Below are 21,170 nucleotides of genomic sequence, written 5' to 3'. Positions count from 1 at the left end.
ATAGGAAAAATCAGAAACGAGACAGGCTGATTAAATAAAAGCCACAAGAACAAAAGCAAGGCTTATCAGCACCATTAAAGCCGGGCTGCTGGCAATTGCTAGCCTACAGGCTCTCTCTGGCATGTTAGCTCTGGTGGGTTCTCTCTGGCCCGTTCATTTTCTCGCCTTGCAGAGAAACGGGCTGGGGGAGGCTTCATTTTATTCTAGCCATGTGCAATCGGATTTCTCCAAAGCAAGGAGAAGCTACCCCACAGGGGTGTTTGTGCGTGTGTGTGCTGGGAGAGATTTCGGGGAATTGCAAAGGCGCTGTGACAATAGACCTGCTTGCTAGATCTATGCCAGGTTTTCTTCAGCTAACATTGCAAAGAAAGTTATGTTAACCAATGCCAGAATCCCCTTATTTCAGTCATTATCTCTCCCCCCTCATCCACCTCTCCCTCACACAGTAATGCACACCATTAAAGACAGATGAATGGCAGGGCCGGTGGCAGACTATTTTGCGCCCTAGGCAAGGCGAGCTACTTGCACACACACACACACCCCAAATTGCACGGAAGTCTGAACGTGGGCGCCGAGTGGAGAGCTGGGACGGGCTCACTTCGATTTGGGACCGAGGCGTCTGGAATTCACCGGGACTTACTTCCGTGCGAACGCAACCCGCTATGCAGCCTGGTGTCCCGATCCCCTCCGCACGTTTACTCGGGGGAATAAGGCTTCCGAGTAAGGAGGCAGAGGCGGATCGGGCCGCACTGGTGCCTCCCGGTGCAAGGCTTTCTCAGATGCAAGTCCCGTTGATCCATGCGTGCAGGATCGGGAAGCAGGAGTGTTTGCCTTGAAAGCAGTCCACAAGTCTCTAGCTTTCCTGGGGGAAGGGAGAGGGAGTCCCGCTTGCCCGCCTGCCTGGACATCGCGGCCTGTTTGAGGAGAGAGGCGAGGCGGCGCAGTGCCCTTTCCTCGGGAGTAAGGCAGAGGCTGGCTTGGGCCAGGGTCGAGCTCGCCACGTGCTTTTTCTTCTTCTGGCGGTGGTGGCCTCCCGGCTCTGGGAGGGCGGCTTCCAGGCAGAAGTCCAAATGTGGAGCCCCCACCCCACCCCAGTGTCCCTGGCTTCACTTCGCTTTGGCTGGGCGGGCGCGAGGCGCCACCTCGCCCGCCCAGGCCCAGCTGAATCCTCGGGTTGGGCCTCCCCGGCTCACAGCCAACCACGCGCGTGAGTGCTGTATGGTGCCCGGCGCCCCTCTTAGATCGGCGCTCTAGGTGGCTGCCTGAGTGGCCTCCATGGTAGCACTGGCCCTGCTGAATGGGAATCTTCTGCCAGGGAAGAACATGGTCTGGTTCTCACCGAGGTGGCAACAAACCCACATCAGGGCTGCAGCCTTTTGGGGTACGAGACTGAATGTCCTCCATTAAAAACAATAAAAACCCTTCCAGTGGGGCGGTGAATCCGCTCCAGGTTTTAGTCAGAACCAGTGAAAACTCTCAAGGAGCTCTCCAAGCTCAAGTTCTGTCTAGAGAAGTCACAGAAACCTGCAACGGAACCAAATGAGTTCAGGATTTTATGAATCCGACTTGCAGGTTCCGCAGCAGACTGGCTTCTCCCCATCAGGTGGATTCCGTGGGCTTGTTTTTCTAACCTTCAGGAAATTTGCACAAATTTCGCTGTAGAAAACTGTAATAATAATAATTTCTTTAAAAATCTGGCCAAAAATGTGCATTTCCTGTATAGGTTAAAGCGGGAAAATGCACACTTCGGGGGAATTTGCAGATTTTTGCATGCACAAATCTGTGCAAATTTGCATTTGCGCAAATTCATATGTGCGCAAATTTGGAAACTAAAAATAACCAACTCCGTAGGTGGGTGGACAATGGAATAAAAGGGGCCTGACAATCCCTGAGACACAGACGGAACGGATTTTACACAATTCATACATCCCTAGTTCTGACGGTTTCTGACTGAAAACCGGAGCAGATTCTCTGCCCCAATGACATCGCGCCACAAGCCTCCACTGTAACCTTCCATAGCAGGGGTGCTCAACTTTGTCGGCCCTGGGAGCCACATGTCATGCGGGGTCAGGACCAATGTATGCACACATCCACGCACACCAGTGATCCTGACACAGACCCCTGAGAGGGAATTCAGCAGTGGAGTGTGTGTGTTTCGGGACACCTATGGGAAGCGCTACAATTAAAGCCTTCACCGCGGGGTGGTGGTCACATATGTCCTGCAGACCATGCACCACTATCCTATATAACCCTAGATATCAGGGAGAGGGAGTCTACGAAACTTGCCTTCTCCCTGACCTTCTATTTTATTATTTATTTATTTATTACATTTTTATACCGCCCAATAGCCGAAGCTCTCTGGGCAGTTCACAAAAATTAAAAACATTCCAAGTATAAAACAACAGTATAAAACCATAATATAAAATACAATATAAAAGCTCAACCAGAGAAAAACAGCAGAAATGCAAAATTACAAATTTAAAACACCAAGTTAAAATTTATTTATAGACTGTTAAAATGCTGGGAGAATAAAAGGGTCTTCACCTGGCGTCTAAAAGCATTTAATGTAGGTGCCAAGCGAACCTCCTTAGGGAGCTCATTCCACAGCCGGGGTGCCACAGCAGAGAAGGCCCTGCTCCTGGTAGCCCCCTGCCTCACTTCCTTTGGCAGGGGCTCGTGGAGAAAGACCCTTGAGGATGACCTTAGGGTCCGGGCAGGTACATACGGGAGGAGGTGTTCCTTCAGATAGCCTGGCCCCAAACCGTTTAGGGCTTTAAATGTTAATACCAGCACTTTGAACCGGACCTGGACTGGCAGCCAATGAAGCTGGAAAAGGACTGGCGTGATGTGGTCTCGTCGGCCAGTCCCTGTTAGTAACCGTGCTGCCCTGTTTTGTACCAGTTGAAGTTTCCGGACCGTTTTCAAAGGCAGCCCCACGTATAATGCATTGCAGTAATCCAAACGAGAGGTTAGCAGAGCATGGTTCACTGTAGCTAGGCTATTTCTGTCCAGATAAGGGCGCAGTTGGTATATCAGCCTAAGCTGATAAACGTGGGCCTGCCATCTCACTGAGAACTGGACCAATGTGCAAAAGTAGAGTGTGGGTCCCCCAAATGCACCACATGTCTGTCATGTAGTTTCCAGTGGGGGATTAAAACATGTGCCGGCGAGCACTGCTTGCATTCCTTAGGCTCTACTCTCCACTGAGCCAACCTGAGAGCTCCATCACACTAGCGATTTAGTGCGCTCTCACCATGCCTGGCGTGCGGATTTGCAGCACGGTACTCACATGACGCCGTGCCTGTCCTGCTGACACCCCGCCTCTTCCCCAGCCTGTTCCGTCTTTTCCTAGGACGCCTAAAGTCCGGATTATTTTCCCTAAGCGTGTTTTCCTTTGTTGGGGGCGTGTGCTGTGACGGGAGCCTGCCTGTCGGCTTGAATGGATTGCTTCAGGTCCTGGCAGGGAAAAGCAATCTCTCCCAACAGCCGACTCCAAGCCTCAATATAAAACCCAAACCTTGCATCTCAGGCTCAAAAGCGTTTTTAAAAATCGTACAATGCCTGAATCCCTGCAGAGACAGGATTGTACCCCCTCGCCGCCTCCAAAGAGCCAGACTAAAGGGTCCTTCCATTTTTGCAGGGCCGAAAGGCGGTCTGGTTGAAGTACTCATCTGACAGGACCTGCTTGTTAAAGGAGAGGGGGGAGAGGGAAGGAGCAACCAATGAACTGGAGGGAGAAAGAGAAGGGGCGGGATAGAGTGGAAGAGCAAATGAGCAAAAGAGCATTGGAGGTTAAAAAAAAAAACACATGTGGAGGCAAAGCAGGGGAAAAATACGTGCGATGGAGTCCTGAGTGAGGATCAGGATGGGCTTGATAAGGAAGAAGCGGGCAAACCCTCAGCAAAAGGCCATCCACCATTTCCCCCTCCCTGTCTGTCACTGTGCGGAAGTGGCTGGAGAGGAGGGTGCAAGTAAGCCACGAACCCAAGGAAACGCGAAGAAGTGAACCGTTCTCCTTCCGTACCCCTTTTCCCATTCCTTCTTCTGCTTGCCTCCCACTGGAAGACCGTAGATGGGCCTCAGTGGAGCACAGCCCCTGCGTTGCACTCAGAAGCTCCAGGTTTGGCACCTCTAAGTAGGGCTCAGAAAGCCTCCTGCCTGAAACATGAAACCCTTTGCGGCCGCCATTTACGCAACTTGGGAAAATACGTGATTTCCGGAGCTGCCATCGTCGCTGCCTTTCCTTTTGTGTCATGTCTTTTAGATTGTAAGCCTGTGGGCAGGGACTGTCAAGAAATACTTTTGTAAGCCGCCGTGAGAGCCTTTTTTGGCTGAATGGCGGCATAAAAATGCTTAAGTAAATCAATCAATAAAATAACTAAACCCCCTCATCCACCATCAGATCATGGATGAGGGAGATTTTGTTTTGGACCGACTTGGCACAGCAGCAGCAACAGCACCAGACCCGAGGGCAAGCTGGTAAGGTCGCCAGGAACCACCCGGTTGGGGGAAGAACCAGGAAAGGGGATAGCTGTAAGATACATCAAAGTGCTGTTATTGACGTTTAAAGCCCTAAACGGCTTGGGGCCAGGTTATTTGAAGGAACGCCTCCTCCCATATGTACCTGCCCGGACCTTAAGATCATCCACAGGAGCCCTTCTCCGTGAGCCCCTGCCAAAGGAAGTGAGGCAGGTGGCTACTAGGAGGAGGGCCTTCTCCGCTGTGGCACCCCGGTTGTGGAATGAGCTCCCCAGAGAGGTCCGCCTGGCGCCTACACTGTACTCCTTTCGTCGCCAGCTGAAGACCTTTTTATTCACTCAGTATTTTAACACTTAATTTTAACTTAAATTTAAACTTCATTGTTTTAACTCTGTATTTTAATCTTATATCAATTTTGCTGCGTGGTTTTTATCCTGGTTGTGCTTTTTATACTGTATTTTGTATGTGTGCTTTTAACCTGTTGGTTGTTTTATTCTGGTTTTAATTTTTGTGAATCGCCCAGAGAGCTTCGGCTATTGGGCGGTATAAAAATGTAATAAATAAATAATTAAAATAAATAAAAAGAAAGATATGAGAGATAGAAGAAAATACTAAGGAGGGAATCGTTTCCCCTCCAGGTGCCCCTCTCTCTCTTCCTCCTCCTGAGCACATTTGAAAGGGAGGAAGGAAGCGATGCAGAGACACAGACCCCTCAACCGCAGCGTCCTTTGCTACGTATGGATTTTTCTGGCTCAAGTCGAAATGAGCAGCCACAAAGGGCATTCAAAGGGCAGGAGCGATCTCGGTGTCAGAGGCCGTGGGCTTCCGCAGCCACCACAAAATCCAGCGGTCGGGCCCTTACAGCGATCAGCGCATACGGGGCTGTATCCATTCAAGTGCATGGAATCAGACCTCATTGGGCGGAATGCTGTGCACCCCCTCCCCCCGCCCCGGGTACCATCTCCGCCCCCTGCACCAGCCAGACTACTCAACACCCCCACCCCACCCCAACCAGCCATCGCCAGAGGCCATGCTTTGTTGTGAATCGGCATCAGATGCAAAGCTTTTCCACAAGGGCAAAAAAGGAAAAAAAAGAAACTCATATTGACTTTCCTTACACATATAGCTCACTCAGATGGGGGTAGAAAGAGAAGATCTCGATTTCTAAGCCTGGAAGTGTCAGGTGGTGAAATATTTACACCCACCTTGCAGCACTAAGATAGTCCTTAATTGCCTTCCTCCCCCCTTTAATCCTTTTTAAATACATCGAACAAAGAACTGCACCATCTTTGGATGTAAAAAGGCGGCAAGTTCTTGAAAAAGGGCACCACATTATCCATAAAACCATTGCAGGATGCCCTGGATATGGATAACATATCCTTGTCTGTAGCAGCTAAAAGGACAGATGGAGAGTGAGGAGGGGAGTCTGGCTCCAGAGATTTTGCTGCTCTTGGCCAAAATTATTTTACTGGGCCCCCGACTTTGCCTCTTAAGAACATAGGAAGAGCCCTGATGCTGGATCAGGCCAAGGGTCCATCTAGTCCAGCATTCTGTTCACACAGTGTACAAAGCCCTAAACAACTTGGGACCAGGATACCTGAGAAAGAGCCTTAGAATCATAGAATAGCAGAGTTGGAAGGGGCCTACAAGGCCATCGAGTTCAACCCCCTGCTCAATGCAGGAATCCACCCTAAAGCATCCCTGACAGATGGTTGTCCAGCTGCCTCTTGAAGGCCTCTAGCGTGGGAGAGCCCACAACCTCCCTAGGTAACTGATTCCTTCTCCCCTACCAACCTGCCCGGTCACTGAGGTCATCCGAGGGCCTGCTCCTGGTGGTTCCACATAAACCCATCCTCCGACTGGAGTCCACCAGGGGAAGAGCCTTCAGCGTGGTGGCCCCACTCATATGGAATTCCCTGCATCTAGAGGTCAGGCAGGTGCCAACGTTGTATTCCTTTCAGCGCCTCCTGAAAACGTCATTACGGTATTCCAGGAAGCCTTCCCTTAATGACCAGCTACGGTTCACTGTACATTTTGCTTCTTTTAAAATCTATTTTGAAGTGTTTTACTCAGTTTTTGTTTTATTTTATCTTGTACACTGCTCCGAAATTTTGAATGGGGAGCGGTATATAAATATTGTAAATAAATAAAATAGTAATAAATAAACCAACTGCCCTAATGAGAAGCTCACAAGCGGGATATGAGTGTAACGCTAACCTCCCACCCATGTTCCCCAGCAACTGATGTACATAGATATGCTGCCCTTGATCCTAGAGGTGGCACATAGACATCAGGACTACTGGCCATTGATAGCCGTCTCCTCCAGGAATTTATTCAACGCCCATTTAGAGCCATCCAAATTGGCGACCATCACCACATCTTGTGCTGGTGAATTCTGTCGGCCTCCGAAATCCCGCAGGTGCCCGTGCTGGGAAAGGCACGGACCTATCAACAGAAATTAGCTTTGGCTCATCAGAATCCACGTCGCACAGCCAGCTACTATATGCCGGAGACATTCCGATGTACTGGAAGAGAATTAAATGGACAGGCCCTGTTTTTGAGAGCCAGACCAATATCGTCCCCTTGAGCGGCTCACAAGAATTTACAGCTTCCCATATGACGTGGAATGCAGTTCTCCTAGGTGTGGTTTCTTCCTAGAATTACATTTGCATGCCAATGCCAGCATCACAGTTTGGGCCGGAAATAATCTCCGCCTACCAAATTATTTAGAGAATGTTCACTGGATGGGCAGAGACCCAATCCCCCTCGTACAACCAGATTATTCCTAGGCCATGAGGTGTTAAGGCCTAGGTAGGCTTAGGACAGCCTTCCTCAACCTGGGGCCCTCCAGATGTGTTGGACTACAACTCCCAGAATGCCCCAGCCAGCTCTGCTGCAGTCCAACACATCTGGAGGGCCCCAGGTTGAGGAAGGCTGGCTTAGGACAAGGGCTGGCACACCGTCCCTATTGTCTGACACATTGCGGACTCACATTTTTTTTCTTTAGGGGACGGCGGAGCTAGGCCTAAACTCCCTGGAGGACAGCAGTTGCTGGGAGAGGAAAATGGGGTCCGGAACCGAGGCATTCTAGTCTAGCCAAATATCAGAATTACCTCCCTTGCATGCTCCAGGTGATAACTGAAGACCCGACAAGAATGTGGTTACATATGATCCGGAATTAGGATCTGGAATATTCAGATAGAGAAAGACTCGATCATCCCAGAGTGCAGGACATGGACTAATGGGCTCAAGTTACAGGAAGCCTGATTCTGGCTGGACATCAGGATTATTATTATTATTATTATTATTATTATTTATTTATTTATTTATTTATATAGCACCATCAATGTACATGGTGCTGTACAGAGTAAAACAGTAAATAGCAAGACCCTGCCGCATAGGCTTACAATCTAATAAAATCATAGTAAAACAATAAAGAGGGGAAGAGAATGCAAACAGGTACAGGGAAGGGTAAGCAGGCACAGGGTAGGGTAAAACTAACAGTAGAAAGTAACAGTAGAGCAGTACGACAATGGAACCCATGACCTAGGGAGGTCTTGGGCTCTCCCACACTACAGGCCTTCAAGATGCAACTGGACAGCCAAATGTCAGGCTTTAAGGTAGCTTCCTGGATCTCTTCTCGATCCTCCCAGAGTGCAGGACACGGAATAACGGGCTCAAGTTAAAGGAAGCCAGATTCCAGCTGGACATCAGGAAAAACTTCCTAACTGTTAGAGCAGTACGGCAATGGAACCAGTGACCTAGGGAGGTGGTGGGCTCTCCCACACTAGAGGCCTTCAAGAGGCAGCTGGACAACCCTCTGTCAGGGATGCTTTAGGGTGGATTCCTGCATTGAGCAGGGGGTTGGACTCGATGGCCTTGTAGGCCCCTTCCAACTCTACTGTTCTATGATTCTATGATTGAGCAGGGGGTTGGACTCGATGGCCTTATAGGCCCCTTCCAACTCTACTGTTCTATGATTCTATTAAAAAAAAATGTGGAATGTCCATAAGCCCTGCGCTTCGAGAAACAAAGAATTCTGGTTTTCGTTCCCTTGGCAATTTTGTATTTACTTATTTATGCACTTATTTATTTCATTTTCGGGGGGCAGGGAGGGGAATCATCTCCTGCCCTTCAAGTATTACTATTTCTGAGGTGGCTAGAAGTCACACACACATACACACACACACACACACACACACACACAAAACCATGAATCAGATGATTCAATAAAAGCATATATCCAATAAAAACAGCAAGGCAATAAAAGTCACGGCAGCAGGAGAAGTAACATAGGGATCAACCACAGTTTAAAAGGCCTGGAAGGTCTTTATCAGGCACTGATAATACATATCAGTAGATTGCCTCCACAGGCCCTCTGGGGACAAGCGTCCCAACTACGGAAAAAGCCCTTTTCACTTGCAGTCCGTCCTCTGACCGCAGGGTCACCTGGAGAAGTTCACTGGTGATGACCTCAGTATACAAACAGAAAAAGAGCCCAACTGGATCAGACCAAAGGCCTCTGGGAAAACCACACGCATAGAACATAAATGCAACCGCACCTTCCTGCTTGTGATCTCTGACTTCCTCTAATCCTAGAGGTATTTATTTATTTGTGGCATTTGTTTACCCCTGAATATAGGAAAATCCCTCAGCGGCTCACAACAGTAAAAGTACATTTAGATACAATATTAAAAACACAACATTAACTTTCGTAAACCGCCCAGAGAGCTTCGGCTATGGGGCGGTATATAAGTGTAATGTAATAAATAATATTTAACAGCATTAAAACAACTACAGTAAAAACCATTGAAGGAGCAGCAAAACGGAATGGCACGGTTAGTACATATTAGGTAGCATACAGCCATCATCAAAAAGCTGGTTGAGCTTTTATATTGTATTTTATATTGTGGTTTTATACTGTTGTTTTATACTTTGAATGTTTTTAATTTTTGTGAACAACCCAGAGAGCTCCGGCTATTGGGCGGTATAGAAACGTAATAAATAAATAAATACATAAATAAATAGGTAGGGAGGTTCATGTGGAAGAACGCACTCCTTCAGGAATCTCCTTCAGAGTCCACAAGAAGATCCCTGCTGGATCCGACCAAGGGTCCATCTAGTCCAGCATCCTGTTCACACAGCAGCCAACCAGCTGCCCCAACGGAAACCCACCAGCAGGACACGTGCGACAGCTTCCACTTGTTCCCCAGCATACTGCCTCTGATACTGGAGGTAGCATATACTCATCAGCTGGACATCAGGAAAAAACTTCCTGACTGTTAGAGCAGTACGACAACGGAACCAGTGACCTAGGGCGGTTGTGGGCTCTCCCACACTAGAGGCCTTCAAGAGGCAGCTGGACAAGCATCTGTCAGGGATGCTTTAGGGTGGATTCCTGCATTGAGCAGGGGGTTGGACTCGATGGCCTTGTAGGCCCCTTCCAACTCTGCTATTCTATGATTCTATGATCAGGACTAGTAGCCACTGAGAGCTTTATTATCCATGAATTTGTCCAGGCCCCCTTTAAAGCCACCCAAATTAGCGGCCCTTACTGCATCTTGTGACGATGCCTAACTATCAAGGAAAGGACCAGCGTTTTGAATTGGGCTCAGAAATAGAGTGGGAGCCGGAGAAACGGTTTCCTGACGCAATGAGGAATGTTTCCATCTGGCCAGTCCCGGTGAGCAACACAGCAGCTGCATTTTGGACTAACAGAAGTTTCTGAAGAGCCTTCAAAGGCAGCCCCGCAAATAACGCTTTGCAGTACTCGAATCTGGAGGCTACCACAGTGTGAAAAACTGGGGCCAGGCTCACACCATTCAGGGGGTGGGGCAGCTGATACACCTGCTGTACCTATAGTGGAAGGCCTACAATGACAGGACTGGATTCAACAGCACCGACAGATGCTTTAAACCTGGGACTTTAGGCCACAGGCCAGCCTAGCCCAACCTCCAGCTGGCTGGGAATTATGGGAGCTTATTCCGTGTCCATCCCAGAGTGCAGGACACGGAATAATGGGCTCAAGTTCCAGGAAGCCAGATTCCGGCTGGACATCAGGAAAAACTTCCTGACGGTTAGAACAGTACGACAATGGAATCAGTTACTTAGGGAGGTTGTGGGCTCTCCCACACTCGAGGCCTTCAAGAGGCAGCTGGACAACCATCTGTCAGGGATGCTTTAGGGTGGATTTCTGCATTGAGCAGAGGGTTGGACTCGATGGCCTTAGAGGCCCCTTCCAACTCTACTATTCTATGATTCTATGATTCCTCTAACGTGCCTTTCGCCACACTGCTCCCCTTTCTCAGTGCAGACACGTGCTTGCCATCTGTTTGGACACCTCCTCTCCAACTTTAAGATGCTCTGAGTAAAACAAGCCTTTCCTCAGGCTACATTTGGCATGCCTTAGCATAGCGTCCTTCATCCCAAATGGAATGTCATCCACCACGTTCCAGGTCTCCACGTGACCATAGGGCAGCCTTCCTCAACCTGGGGCGCTCCAGATGTGTTGGACTGCATCTCCCAGAATGCCCCAGCCTGGCTGGGGAATTCTGGGAGTTGTAGTCCAACACATCTGGAGCGCCCCAGGTTGAGGAAGGCTGCCATAGGGGCGCAGAGGCTTATCATGAGATGACCGTGAATCATGTGGTGAAGGTCCAATCTAGTTGTCACTGTCATCTCATACACAAATACAACCCGACCCCCCCACACACAAAGAACTGTGGGAAATATCATATCCTATGATTCTAACACATCTGGAGGGTGCCAGGTTGGGGAAGGCTGCTTTAGGTCCAGCTTCCCAGGAATCAGCCACCTATACTTTTGAGTTGCAGATGGTATGAGAGAAAGAAGCCCCGGGCCATCTGTACTTTGCATCCCAGTGGTTCTAGCGTGCAAAGTCTCCTTTATTTACCCTGTGGTGAAGTATTTGTTTTGCATAACTAATCCTGTCAATTTTAAAATATTTTCTTTGCAAGCAGAAACACGTACGCACCTATAGCCTGGGGGACGGGGCAGGAGAAAGCCCTCAGCCCACATTCCTTTCATGAACCGCTAGGGTTAATAATGTTGGGTAACAGTTTTAGCAAGTGACTGCTCTTCTGGGTATGCTGTTACCCAATGCCTGTATTGTTATGCTGAATTGTATAACTTGTGGTTAACCAACTGGGCTGTTCTATTCCTTTCTCTAAAGAAAGCCAAGTTATTTCCTTACCTTTACAATGCAATCCTATACATGACTATTCCCCACTGACTTCAGTGGGGCTTACTCCCAGCTGAGTGTGCAAAGGGCTGCAACTTTCATTGTTGTTCAAGTAGCTCTCCTCATTTTAAATTTCCTATCAGATCTCTCTCTCTCTCTCTCTGCCCCCTTGTCTTATTCTATTTTGGGCTGCACTAATAGAATAAACTTCCTGACTGTTAGAGCAGTACGACAATGGAATCCGTTCCCTAGGGAGGTGGTGGGCTCTCCCACACTAGAGGCCTTCAAGAGGCAGCTGGACAACCATCTGTCAGGGATGCTTTAGGGTGGATTCCTGCCTTGAGAAGGGGGTTGGACTCGATGGCCTTTTAGGCCTCTTCCAACTCTACTATTCTATGATTCTATGAAGTATAGCTTCTAAATCGCGTGAGGTACTGGTTCCTCTCTATTCGGCCCTGGTTAGGCCTCATCTAGAGTACTGCGTCCAATTCTGGGCTTCACAATTCAAGAAGGATGCAGACAAGCTGGAGGGGGTTCAGAGGAGGGCAACCAGGATTACCAGGGGTCTGGAAACAAAGCCCTATGAGGTGAAACTGAAAGAACTGGGCATGTTTAGCCTGGAGAAGAGAAGATTGAGGGGAGACATGATAGCACTCTTCAAAGACTTGAAAGGTTGTCACACAGAGGAGGGCCAGGATCTCTTCTCGATCCTCCCAGAGTGCAGGACATGGAATAATGGGATCAATTTACAGGAAGCCATATTCCAGCTGGACGTCAGGAAAAATGTCCTGACTGTTAGAGCAGTACGCCAATGGAACCAGTTACCTAGGGAGGTTGTGGGCTCTCCCATCCAAGAGGCCTTCAAGAGGCAGCTGGACAACCATGTGTCAGGGATGCTTTAAGGTGGATTCCTGCATTGAGCAGGGGGTTGGACTCGAGACTGTTGGGTTGAGAGTTCGTGACTGGCCCAAAGTCCCCCAGTGAGCTTCATGAGGACTAGAACCCAGGTCCCCTGAGTCCCAATCTGACACTCTCACCACTTCGCCACACTGGCTGTCTCTATTTATTCTTCTGTCACTGCAATGCTTGGGGCGGGGAAGCGGAGAAGCTATAAAACAGGAAGCCGTGAATTCAGAATCAGACGTGCAGATTGAGAACTTCCTCACAAAGCAAACAAATCAGGCATATTCCACTGAACTCAGCTACTACAATTCCACAATCTACAGGGCTGACTTGCAGAATATTTATTTTTATTTATTTATTATTGCATTTATGTCCCACCTTTTTTCCTCCAAGGAACCCAAGGTGGCATACATAATCCTCCTCCTCCTCCTCCTCTTCATTTTATCCTCACAACAACAACAACCCTGCGAGGCGGGTTGGGCTGAGAGTCTGTGACTGGCCCAAAGTCACCCAGTGGCTTTCCACGGCTGAGTGGGGACTAGAACCCGGATCTCCCGACTCCCACTCCAACACTTTAGCCGCTACGCCACACTGGCTCTCAATATTTATGTAGTACAGTCACCAAGACAACAACAACAACAGCAGCCACATGACGGCTCACTCATCATGTCCTGGAACGCTTTAAAAAAATGGATCTGAACTCTGTCAAATTCCTCCCCTACCCCACCCCGCTGTTGCCAGAATCCAAATGCACCGGAGATCTGGCTTACCTGGTTGCTGGAAGGAGTCTTCATTTGTTAATGTACTGGACAAGATGAGGATTAGTGCTTCTTTAAACTGGTCGAAGTGGACCTTAAAAAAAAGGAAAGAAAAGCAAGAATTTCAGCACACTGTGGACAAGTATACCAGTCACCTTGGGAGAGCACATTCATTGTCCTGACTTTCAAAGCCACCCCCACCCATCACTCCCCTCTCAAATCTTGATATATCCATGCCTGCGGTTCTCAGTCCTCCAACTCCTTCACTGTCTGCTCCTCAACGACTCCATTCCTTTCTACCGTGGATATTTGGAACTGCCTTCCTGAATTCCTCATGATGCCACCTCTCCTACTTCATTTTTCTGTTGTTTCCTCTTTGTCGAATTTTAGACTGGATGTTCCTTGGGGCAGTGACCTATCTTCTTGTGTTCTGTAAAGCACTTTGCACACTGATGCTGCTATATAAATAATAAATACATTTTTTCTGTTCCAGAGGCATAGCCATGTTAGCCTGCTGAAGCAGAAACAACAAAGAGTTCTGTAATACCTTAAATGCAGATTTATTGTGGTATAAAGGTAGATCTCCAGATTTTTGTATTTCAACTCCTAGAAGCCCCTGCCAGCATGGTCAATGGTTAGGAACGCTGAGAGCTGAAGTCCAAAACATCTGAAGATCTACCTTCCACCTAGCTCTGCTAGTCCACAAAAGTTTATGCTACAATAAGTATCTCAGGTCATAGAATCATAGAATAGTAGAGTTGGAAGGGACCTACAAGGCCATTGAGTCCACCCCTCTGCTCAATGCAGGAATCCACCTCAAAGCATCCCTGACAGATGGCTGTCCAGCTGCCTCTTGAAGGCCTCTTTGGTGGGAGAGCCCACAACCTCCCTAGGGAATTGGTTCCATTGTCGTACTGCTCTTACAGTCAGGACTTTTTTCCTGATGTCCAGCTGGAATCTGGCTTCCTGTAACTTGAGCCCATTATTCCGTGTCCTGAATTCTGGGATGATCAAGGAGAGATCCTGACCTTCCTCTGTGTGACAACCTTGAAGAGTTGTCACACAGAGGAGGGCAAGGATCATGGTGAGTGCTTACGGCTCACTCACCATGAGCCATAAGCAATCGACTGCAGCATCCTAAGTCATCATTTTGAAATATGAGCTAGCAGGAATTCAGCAAGGTTTTTTTCACCAGGCTAAAGGCCACATTTATTAGAATGTAAGCCTATGCGGCAGGGTCTTGCTATTTATTGTTTTACTCTGTACAGCACCATGTACATTGATGGTGCTATATTAATAATAATAATAATAATAATAATAATAATAATAATAATAATACAAAGAATAGGTTCCCTCCATACATCCAAAAGTGAGACTGCAAGTAGACCCATGACTCTGTGGGTGATGCAGATGAATCACAGTGTACCCCCAACCACTTGGTGCACCCTGCCAAGAGGGAGGGATTTTACTATTTGCTCTGCTTGCATCCAATGGGATGCAGTGGCTCAGCAGATGTGAGCAGGACACCAGGCGTGGTTATAATACAGACCATCATTTTATTACAGCCTACCGCACATCTGCAAGTGATGTGTCTCTCTGGTACTCTCGCCAGCTGTATTTTGGCCCCTGAGCAAAGTCTAACCAATACTGGGCTAGATAGACCAAGGCCACATCTACACCAAGCAGGACATGACACTTTGAAAACAGTTTGAAAATTGTATACGGAGTGTGTGTCCTGGATCTCAGCAGTTGTCACGACTGTTATAAACCGTTTTAAAGCAGTAGTGTAGATCCTGTCCAAGAGGCTGACTTCGTATAAGGCAGCTTCCAGAGTCCCTGTGGCTTCCCAAGGACATCAGGTTGGCCACTGTGGCAGTGAAAAAACAAGCCGAAGGCAGGGGCGGAACCAAGGATAATCTTTGCAAAATATTATTGGTATGAAAATGGTTTAATGAAGGTGCCTACGCATTTCGGACAAAAAACGTCCTTCCTCAGGGCTTTATTCAACAAGGTTTTGCAGTCGTTTGCTCAATGAAATCATAGGCTATGCGTGACAATGGCCTCAGCTAGACCTACCTCATAGTCCGCGAGGGCGGGGGGAAGATCCCGCGATGTGATTACCGCGAGATCCCTCCTTCATTTACCCGTGAGGCGTGACGACCTCAGGAGGAGAGGCATCGCGCCCGCCATTTTTATTTTATTTTTAAAGACACAGGAGCACACGAACTGTCATGCGCAGAGGTAGGTGCTTTTTTAAAAAAATGAATTACTTTTCCCGCTCTCCCCACCTTACCGCCAATGGGTGCAGTGCTCCTGAGGAGCGCTGCGCCCCATGCGCAGAGCCGGGTCAAACCGTGGCAACGGGCCACACGTTCCGTGGTCTCACGCTCAGCCCGGGACCACGGAAAAAGCGGGCCCAAAGGGGAAGGCAAGATCCCGGGGCAAGGGAGGGATTATCCCTCCCTGATCCTGGGATCCCCTGTGAGTCATGTGGATGCACAGGGATGATCCCGGGGTTCGCCCCGGAATTTCGCCCGGTCTAGCTTCAGCCTTCCTCAACCTGGGGCGCTCCAGATGTGTTGGACTGCATCTCCCAGAATGCCCCAGCCAGCTGGCTGGGGCATTCTAGGAGTTGTAGTCCAACACATCTGGAGCGCCCCAGGTTGAGGAAGGCTGAGCTAAGGCCTAAGAGACTGAGCAATGAATAAGAAATTTTCTGCTTCAAATCTTGCCAGTGCCATGAACCAGCTAATTGGGCTCCAGCGGCAAACCAGTCTCTCATCACCTCACCTCCCTGAAAAACGAGGATGATAAAAATAACGAGCCAACTTGCAAGGTTGATGTAAGGATTACAATAGGAAAATTAGGCGACAACGGAGAGGGCCTTTTCAGTGGTGGCCCCCCTCCCAGCTATGGAATGATCTCCCCACTCAGGCCCGCCTGGAGCCAACACTGTCAACTTTTCGGCACCAGGTTAAGACTGCTCCCAGGCATTTAACGGCATATGAAATGGCATTTATGCCAGCCAACTAAATAAGTCTAGTATTCCATTGAAAGTGTTTTTACTTGACTAAATTGTTTTAAATTTTGTATATCTATTATTATTATTTATTTTGAGGGGAGATTATTATTATCTATTATTATTATTTTGATTGAGGGGAGACATGATAGCACTCTTCAAAGACTTAAAAGGTTGTTATACAGAGGAGGGCCAGGATCTCTTCTCCATCCTCCCAGAGTGCAGGACGCGGAATAACGGGCTCAAGTTAAAGGAAGCCAGATTCCAGCTGGACATCAGGAAAAACGTCCTGACTGTTAGAGCAGTACGACAATGGAATCTGTTACCTAGGGAGGTTGTGGGCTCTCCCACACTAGAGGCCTTCAAGAGGCAGCTGGACAACCACCTGTCAGGGATGCTTTAGGGTGGATTCCTGCCTTGAGCAGGGGTTGGACTCGATGGCCTTGTAGGCCCCTTCCAACTCTGCTATTCTATGATTCTATGATTCTACTTGGTGCTGTACAGAATATACAAATAAAACAGCAATACCCTGCCTAGAGGCTTACAGTCTAAAATCATATTAAAACATATGAAGGAGTTACACACACCTATATTTTTATGCTGTATTTTATTATCTTATGAACTGTTGTAAACCGCCCAGAGAGCTTCAGCTATTGGGCGGTATAGAAATGAAGTAAATAAATAAATGTATGGGATACTGTTTAAACCTTTAAAGCACTGTACAAATGCTAAGGGCTGAAGTAGGCCTCTCTCCTTTGAGCCATGCCTGTACGCTGAGCGGGGGCGAGGTTGCGTGCACGCAGCGCCAGATGTTCGGGGACCTGCGTGGAAATGGGAGATTGCCTTTGGCTTTTCCACCCCACTCCCACCCCAAATGGCAAACGCTTCCTAATACAAGAATACCTCTGTACATACTTATGCATGTATGCAGGCGCCTCCATGCTCAATGCCTCCAAATGGTTCCTGTTCTCCCCGCCCCCCACGCACTATATTTATCCACTTAAGAGATGCTTTTCTGTCCCACTCACCCTCCACCCCCAGGTCTTGCTTATTGCTCAAGGACGGTGCTTTGCCCTGGCAAGTTTCAAATTCCTTGCAAGCTTATTCTGAACGAATGAATCGTTTGGCTCATTTGAGATATGCACCGGCATATCGGCTGCTAACAGCTTCGGTGCCACGTCAGGCCCCTGGGCTCTATGGAAACTATGCCATAGCAAGATGCTTGTAAATAAACAACTTTCATTAAGCAGCGTGGGTAGGTGGGGAGGGGGAAGCCACTGCAATGAAGACGAAGACAATCCTGGCTCCGTCGACCTTTTCATGTCCTACAGTCCTGGATGACAGAGAATAGATTGTGGCTCTCTCCTGGGGAACAGCCCCTGAGGAACTTGAAAAGTGCTGTCCTCCTGTCCTGTCCCCCCTCCGTCTTCTCTTCTTGAGGCTAAATGCACCCAGTTCCTTCAATCCTTCCGCATAGGACTTAGCTTCTAGTCCCCTGATCATCTTCTCTGAATTCATTCCGATTTATCTGAATACTTCTTAAAGCCTGGTATCCAGAACTGGACACATGATTTGAGGTGAGGTCTGACCAGCGCAGGATGGAGTGGAACTATTGTGGTTTTACAGTGTGGTTTAAGTTTCCATATTTTATACCTTAAGCTGTGCTTTATGGTTTTAATTTTTATGAACTACTCAGAGAGAATCCAGAATCCGCTCAACACTGGGCTGTCCCAAAGGGAAGCTTTTGGGGTTCACCTCAGGGCCGGCATCAAGGGTAGGCTTGGTTGGGCACCTGCTGGGGGCCCACAGGCAAGAGTCCCCTGTTGACAATGGCGGAGAGAAGGTAGACTCGCTGAGGGAGGCCCAGTGAGGGGAACATGCCTACAGGCCCTCAAAAACCTGGACCCAGCACTGGTTCAGCTCCAGCCTACCAAGAACCAGAACCCAAGAAGAGCCATGCTGGGTCAAACCAATGGTCCACCTCTTCCAGGATCCGATTTCCAGGTGCCTCTGATAGTAGAGGTAGCTCATAGCCACCATGTTTAGTAGCCACTGGTGGCCTTATCGTAGCCCTTGGTGCCTCCACAAGCTACCAATACAAATCCATGGCTTCATTTCTAAACAAAAGACTGGCCAAGGCTCAAGTCCACCGAGAAGACGCGCCATCCCTATCTGGTCATACTGCCCCCAATACTATATTTATGGAGTAGGGCTGACGAGTTAAGGCACTCTTTCCACGGTAAGAGACCCTGTGCTTCACATTCACTTCAAACAGGTTCTGATAACGTGGAGAATCCTTGTCTCTCTTAGTTCATAGTTCTACCCATTTACTAACCATCCTGTTCTAGAAAGAGAGAAAGAGCGAGGCAAATCTGACTCTGTCTTGAATGTCCTTTCAACACCAGGACGAGGTGCTTTCTTTTATCATAGAATCATAGAATAATAGAGTTGGAAGGGGCCCACAAGTCCATCGAGTCCAACCCTCCGCTCAGTGCAGGAATCCACCTTAAAGCATCCCTGACAGATGGTTGTCCAGCTGCCTCTTGAAGGCCTCTAGGGTGGGAGAGCCCACAACCTCCCTAGGTCACTGGTTCCATTGTCGTACTGCTCTAACAGTCAGGAAGTTTTTCCCGATGTCCAGCCAAATCTGGCTTCCTTTAACTTGAGCCCGTTATTCCGTGTCCTGCACTCTGGGAGGATCGAGAAGAGATCCTGGCCCTCCTCTGTGGGACAACCTTTTAAGTATTTGAAGAGTGCTATCATGTCTCCCCTCAATCTTCTCTTCTCCAGGCTAAACATGCCCAGTTCTTTCAGTCTCTTTTCATAGGGCTTTGTTTCCAGACCCCTGATCATCCTGGTTGCCCTCCTCTGAACACGCTCCAGCTTGTCTGCATCCTTCTTGAAGTGTGGTACCCAGAACTGGATGCAATACTCTAGATGAGGCCTATAACCAGGGCCGAGTAGAGAGGAACCAGTACCTCATGCGATTTGGAAGCTATACTTCTATTAATGCAGCCCAAAATAGCATTTGCTTTTTTTGCAGCCACATCGCACCATTTTCTCATCCAACCCTTTTTGACATCATGTTAACAGTGTTTTATTATCAGTCTCTGTTGATGATGGTTATTGGCCGGTAGGTTGGGGTTTGTTTATTTTTAGCTCATTTATGTGATTAAATTACTTTTACTGGTGTTTGCCCATTTGTTTTGCCATTTTATGCTGGATTTGGATCTTGTGAATTACTGATTTTTTTTATTATTTTAATTTTGTTTTCTATTCGATTTTGTACATCGCTTAGAGAAAGTATTTTATAAAGCGACTCAGAAATACGATAGAATAAATAAATTAAACAAAATCTAGCCTACTTAAAAACCATCATGGCTGCAGATTCCCTTAAGTAAATTATATGCAGTTAGTGCTGTGGAGTGGAAATCCATCAATCTCATGACAGTGCTCCCCCCCACACACACCCTCCACCAGCTTTTCCTAAAATGATGCCTCCCAGGTGGGTTGGACTGCAATTCCCATGGCTCCCATGGAATTCCTATGCTGGTTGTGGATGATGGGAATGGGAACCCAACCTATTTAGAGGGCATCATATTGGCAAAAGGAAGCCTACACCGTGTGTCTCCACCCTGCCAATTGAGGTTAACACATCTGTGCATCTGATGAAGGAGCCTCTAGTCTACAAATGTCTATGCCAGCTTTCCCCAGCCTTCCAGATGTGTGGGACTGCACTACCCATCAGCCCCACCCACCACGCTGTCTGGCAATGATGGGAGTTGCAGTCCACCACATCTGTACATCTCTCACTCTCTCTCTCTAGAGAGAGAGAGAGAGAGATTGATTGATTATGTTCTTCTGGACTGAATACACATCAAGCCGTCACAATCTAGCAATAGAGACCTCAACGCATATCGCAAGGAGTAATTAAAAGCTGCCTTGGGAACCAGCTCAGTGAAGAAACTTTGTACCGGCGGCCTCATTTGCACATTAATTACTGCCATTCATCCTACAAATATTTCAAAATGCTGGCGCTCTTCAAAAAAAAAGGGGAGGGGACAGTTTGCAGCGTGGAGAGAATCTCCCTGATTAAAAAAAATACCTTGACATTTAACGTAAATTAGCACGAAGGGGAGAGGAGGGAGCGAGCGATGAAGCAAACACCGCCCACCCCCCGTGTGTGTCATGGAGATCACGTGAGAAAAGGGGGGGTTGCTTGGCCAGGCTGCCCCCCCCTCCCCGCAATGCATTTGCCCTGGGAAATGCATCATGACGGCACACCTCCCGACACCTGACAGAGAAAACCAGGTGCCCTCGGTTCACGAGGCGATGTAGCTACTCCAGAATTTACGGGGCACTTCATCGAAAAACCACTCAGAACGCTTGACAACATTTCAGAAATCCAATCAACAATAAAGCCCTCTGTCATGGCTAATAAAACGCTAAACATTTTAAACGGCGGTATATGCAAGCTGACCACGTAGCGCTTCCAGGTGTTCACTAAGAGCACTGCGGAGACGTTTCCACAACAACCATGCTTTTAGTATGATTTTTTAGGAAGTTTTAACAATGTATACGGTGTTGTTCCCCGCCTCGATCAGGATGGAGAGGCGGGTAAGATATAAAATAATAATAATAATAATAATAATAATAATAATAATAATAATAATAATAATCCAAGGCAGGCCAGTATTATTACTATCACTGTGTCACCCCTACCATCAAACAGATTAGTTGTGATCTGACTGAGAAGAGGCCCTTTCTCTTTGTATGCGCTTTGTCTCCTTCAATTTAGAACATGTTCATA

General features: G+C 48.0%; 1 protein-coding gene across 7 annotated transcripts in view; it reads right to left on the bottom strand.

Annotated features, from left to right (window-relative positions):
* The window catches only part of NIN (ninein), a 159,314-nt gene that overhangs the window by 97,649 nt on the left and 40,495 nt on the right, over positions 1-21,170 (bottom strand). For all 7 annotated transcript variants that reach the window (XM_063118241.1, XM_063118242.1, XM_063118244.1 and 4 more), the window contains one exon: positions 13,354-13,435. In XM_063118241.1, coding sequence (XP_062974311.1) covers positions 13,354-13,435 — 82 coding nt within the window. The remainder of the gene's footprint in view (positions 1-13,353; positions 13,436-21,170) is intronic.

This window comes from Elgaria multicarinata, chromosome 2 (genome assembly GCF_023053635.1).
Source record: "Elgaria multicarinata webbii isolate HBS135686 ecotype San Diego chromosome 2, rElgMul1.1.pri, whole genome shotgun sequence".
NCBI lineage: Eukaryota > Metazoa > Chordata > Lepidosauria > Squamata > Anguidae > Elgaria > Elgaria multicarinata.
This window is presented reverse-complemented; position numbering and strand designations above follow the sequence as displayed.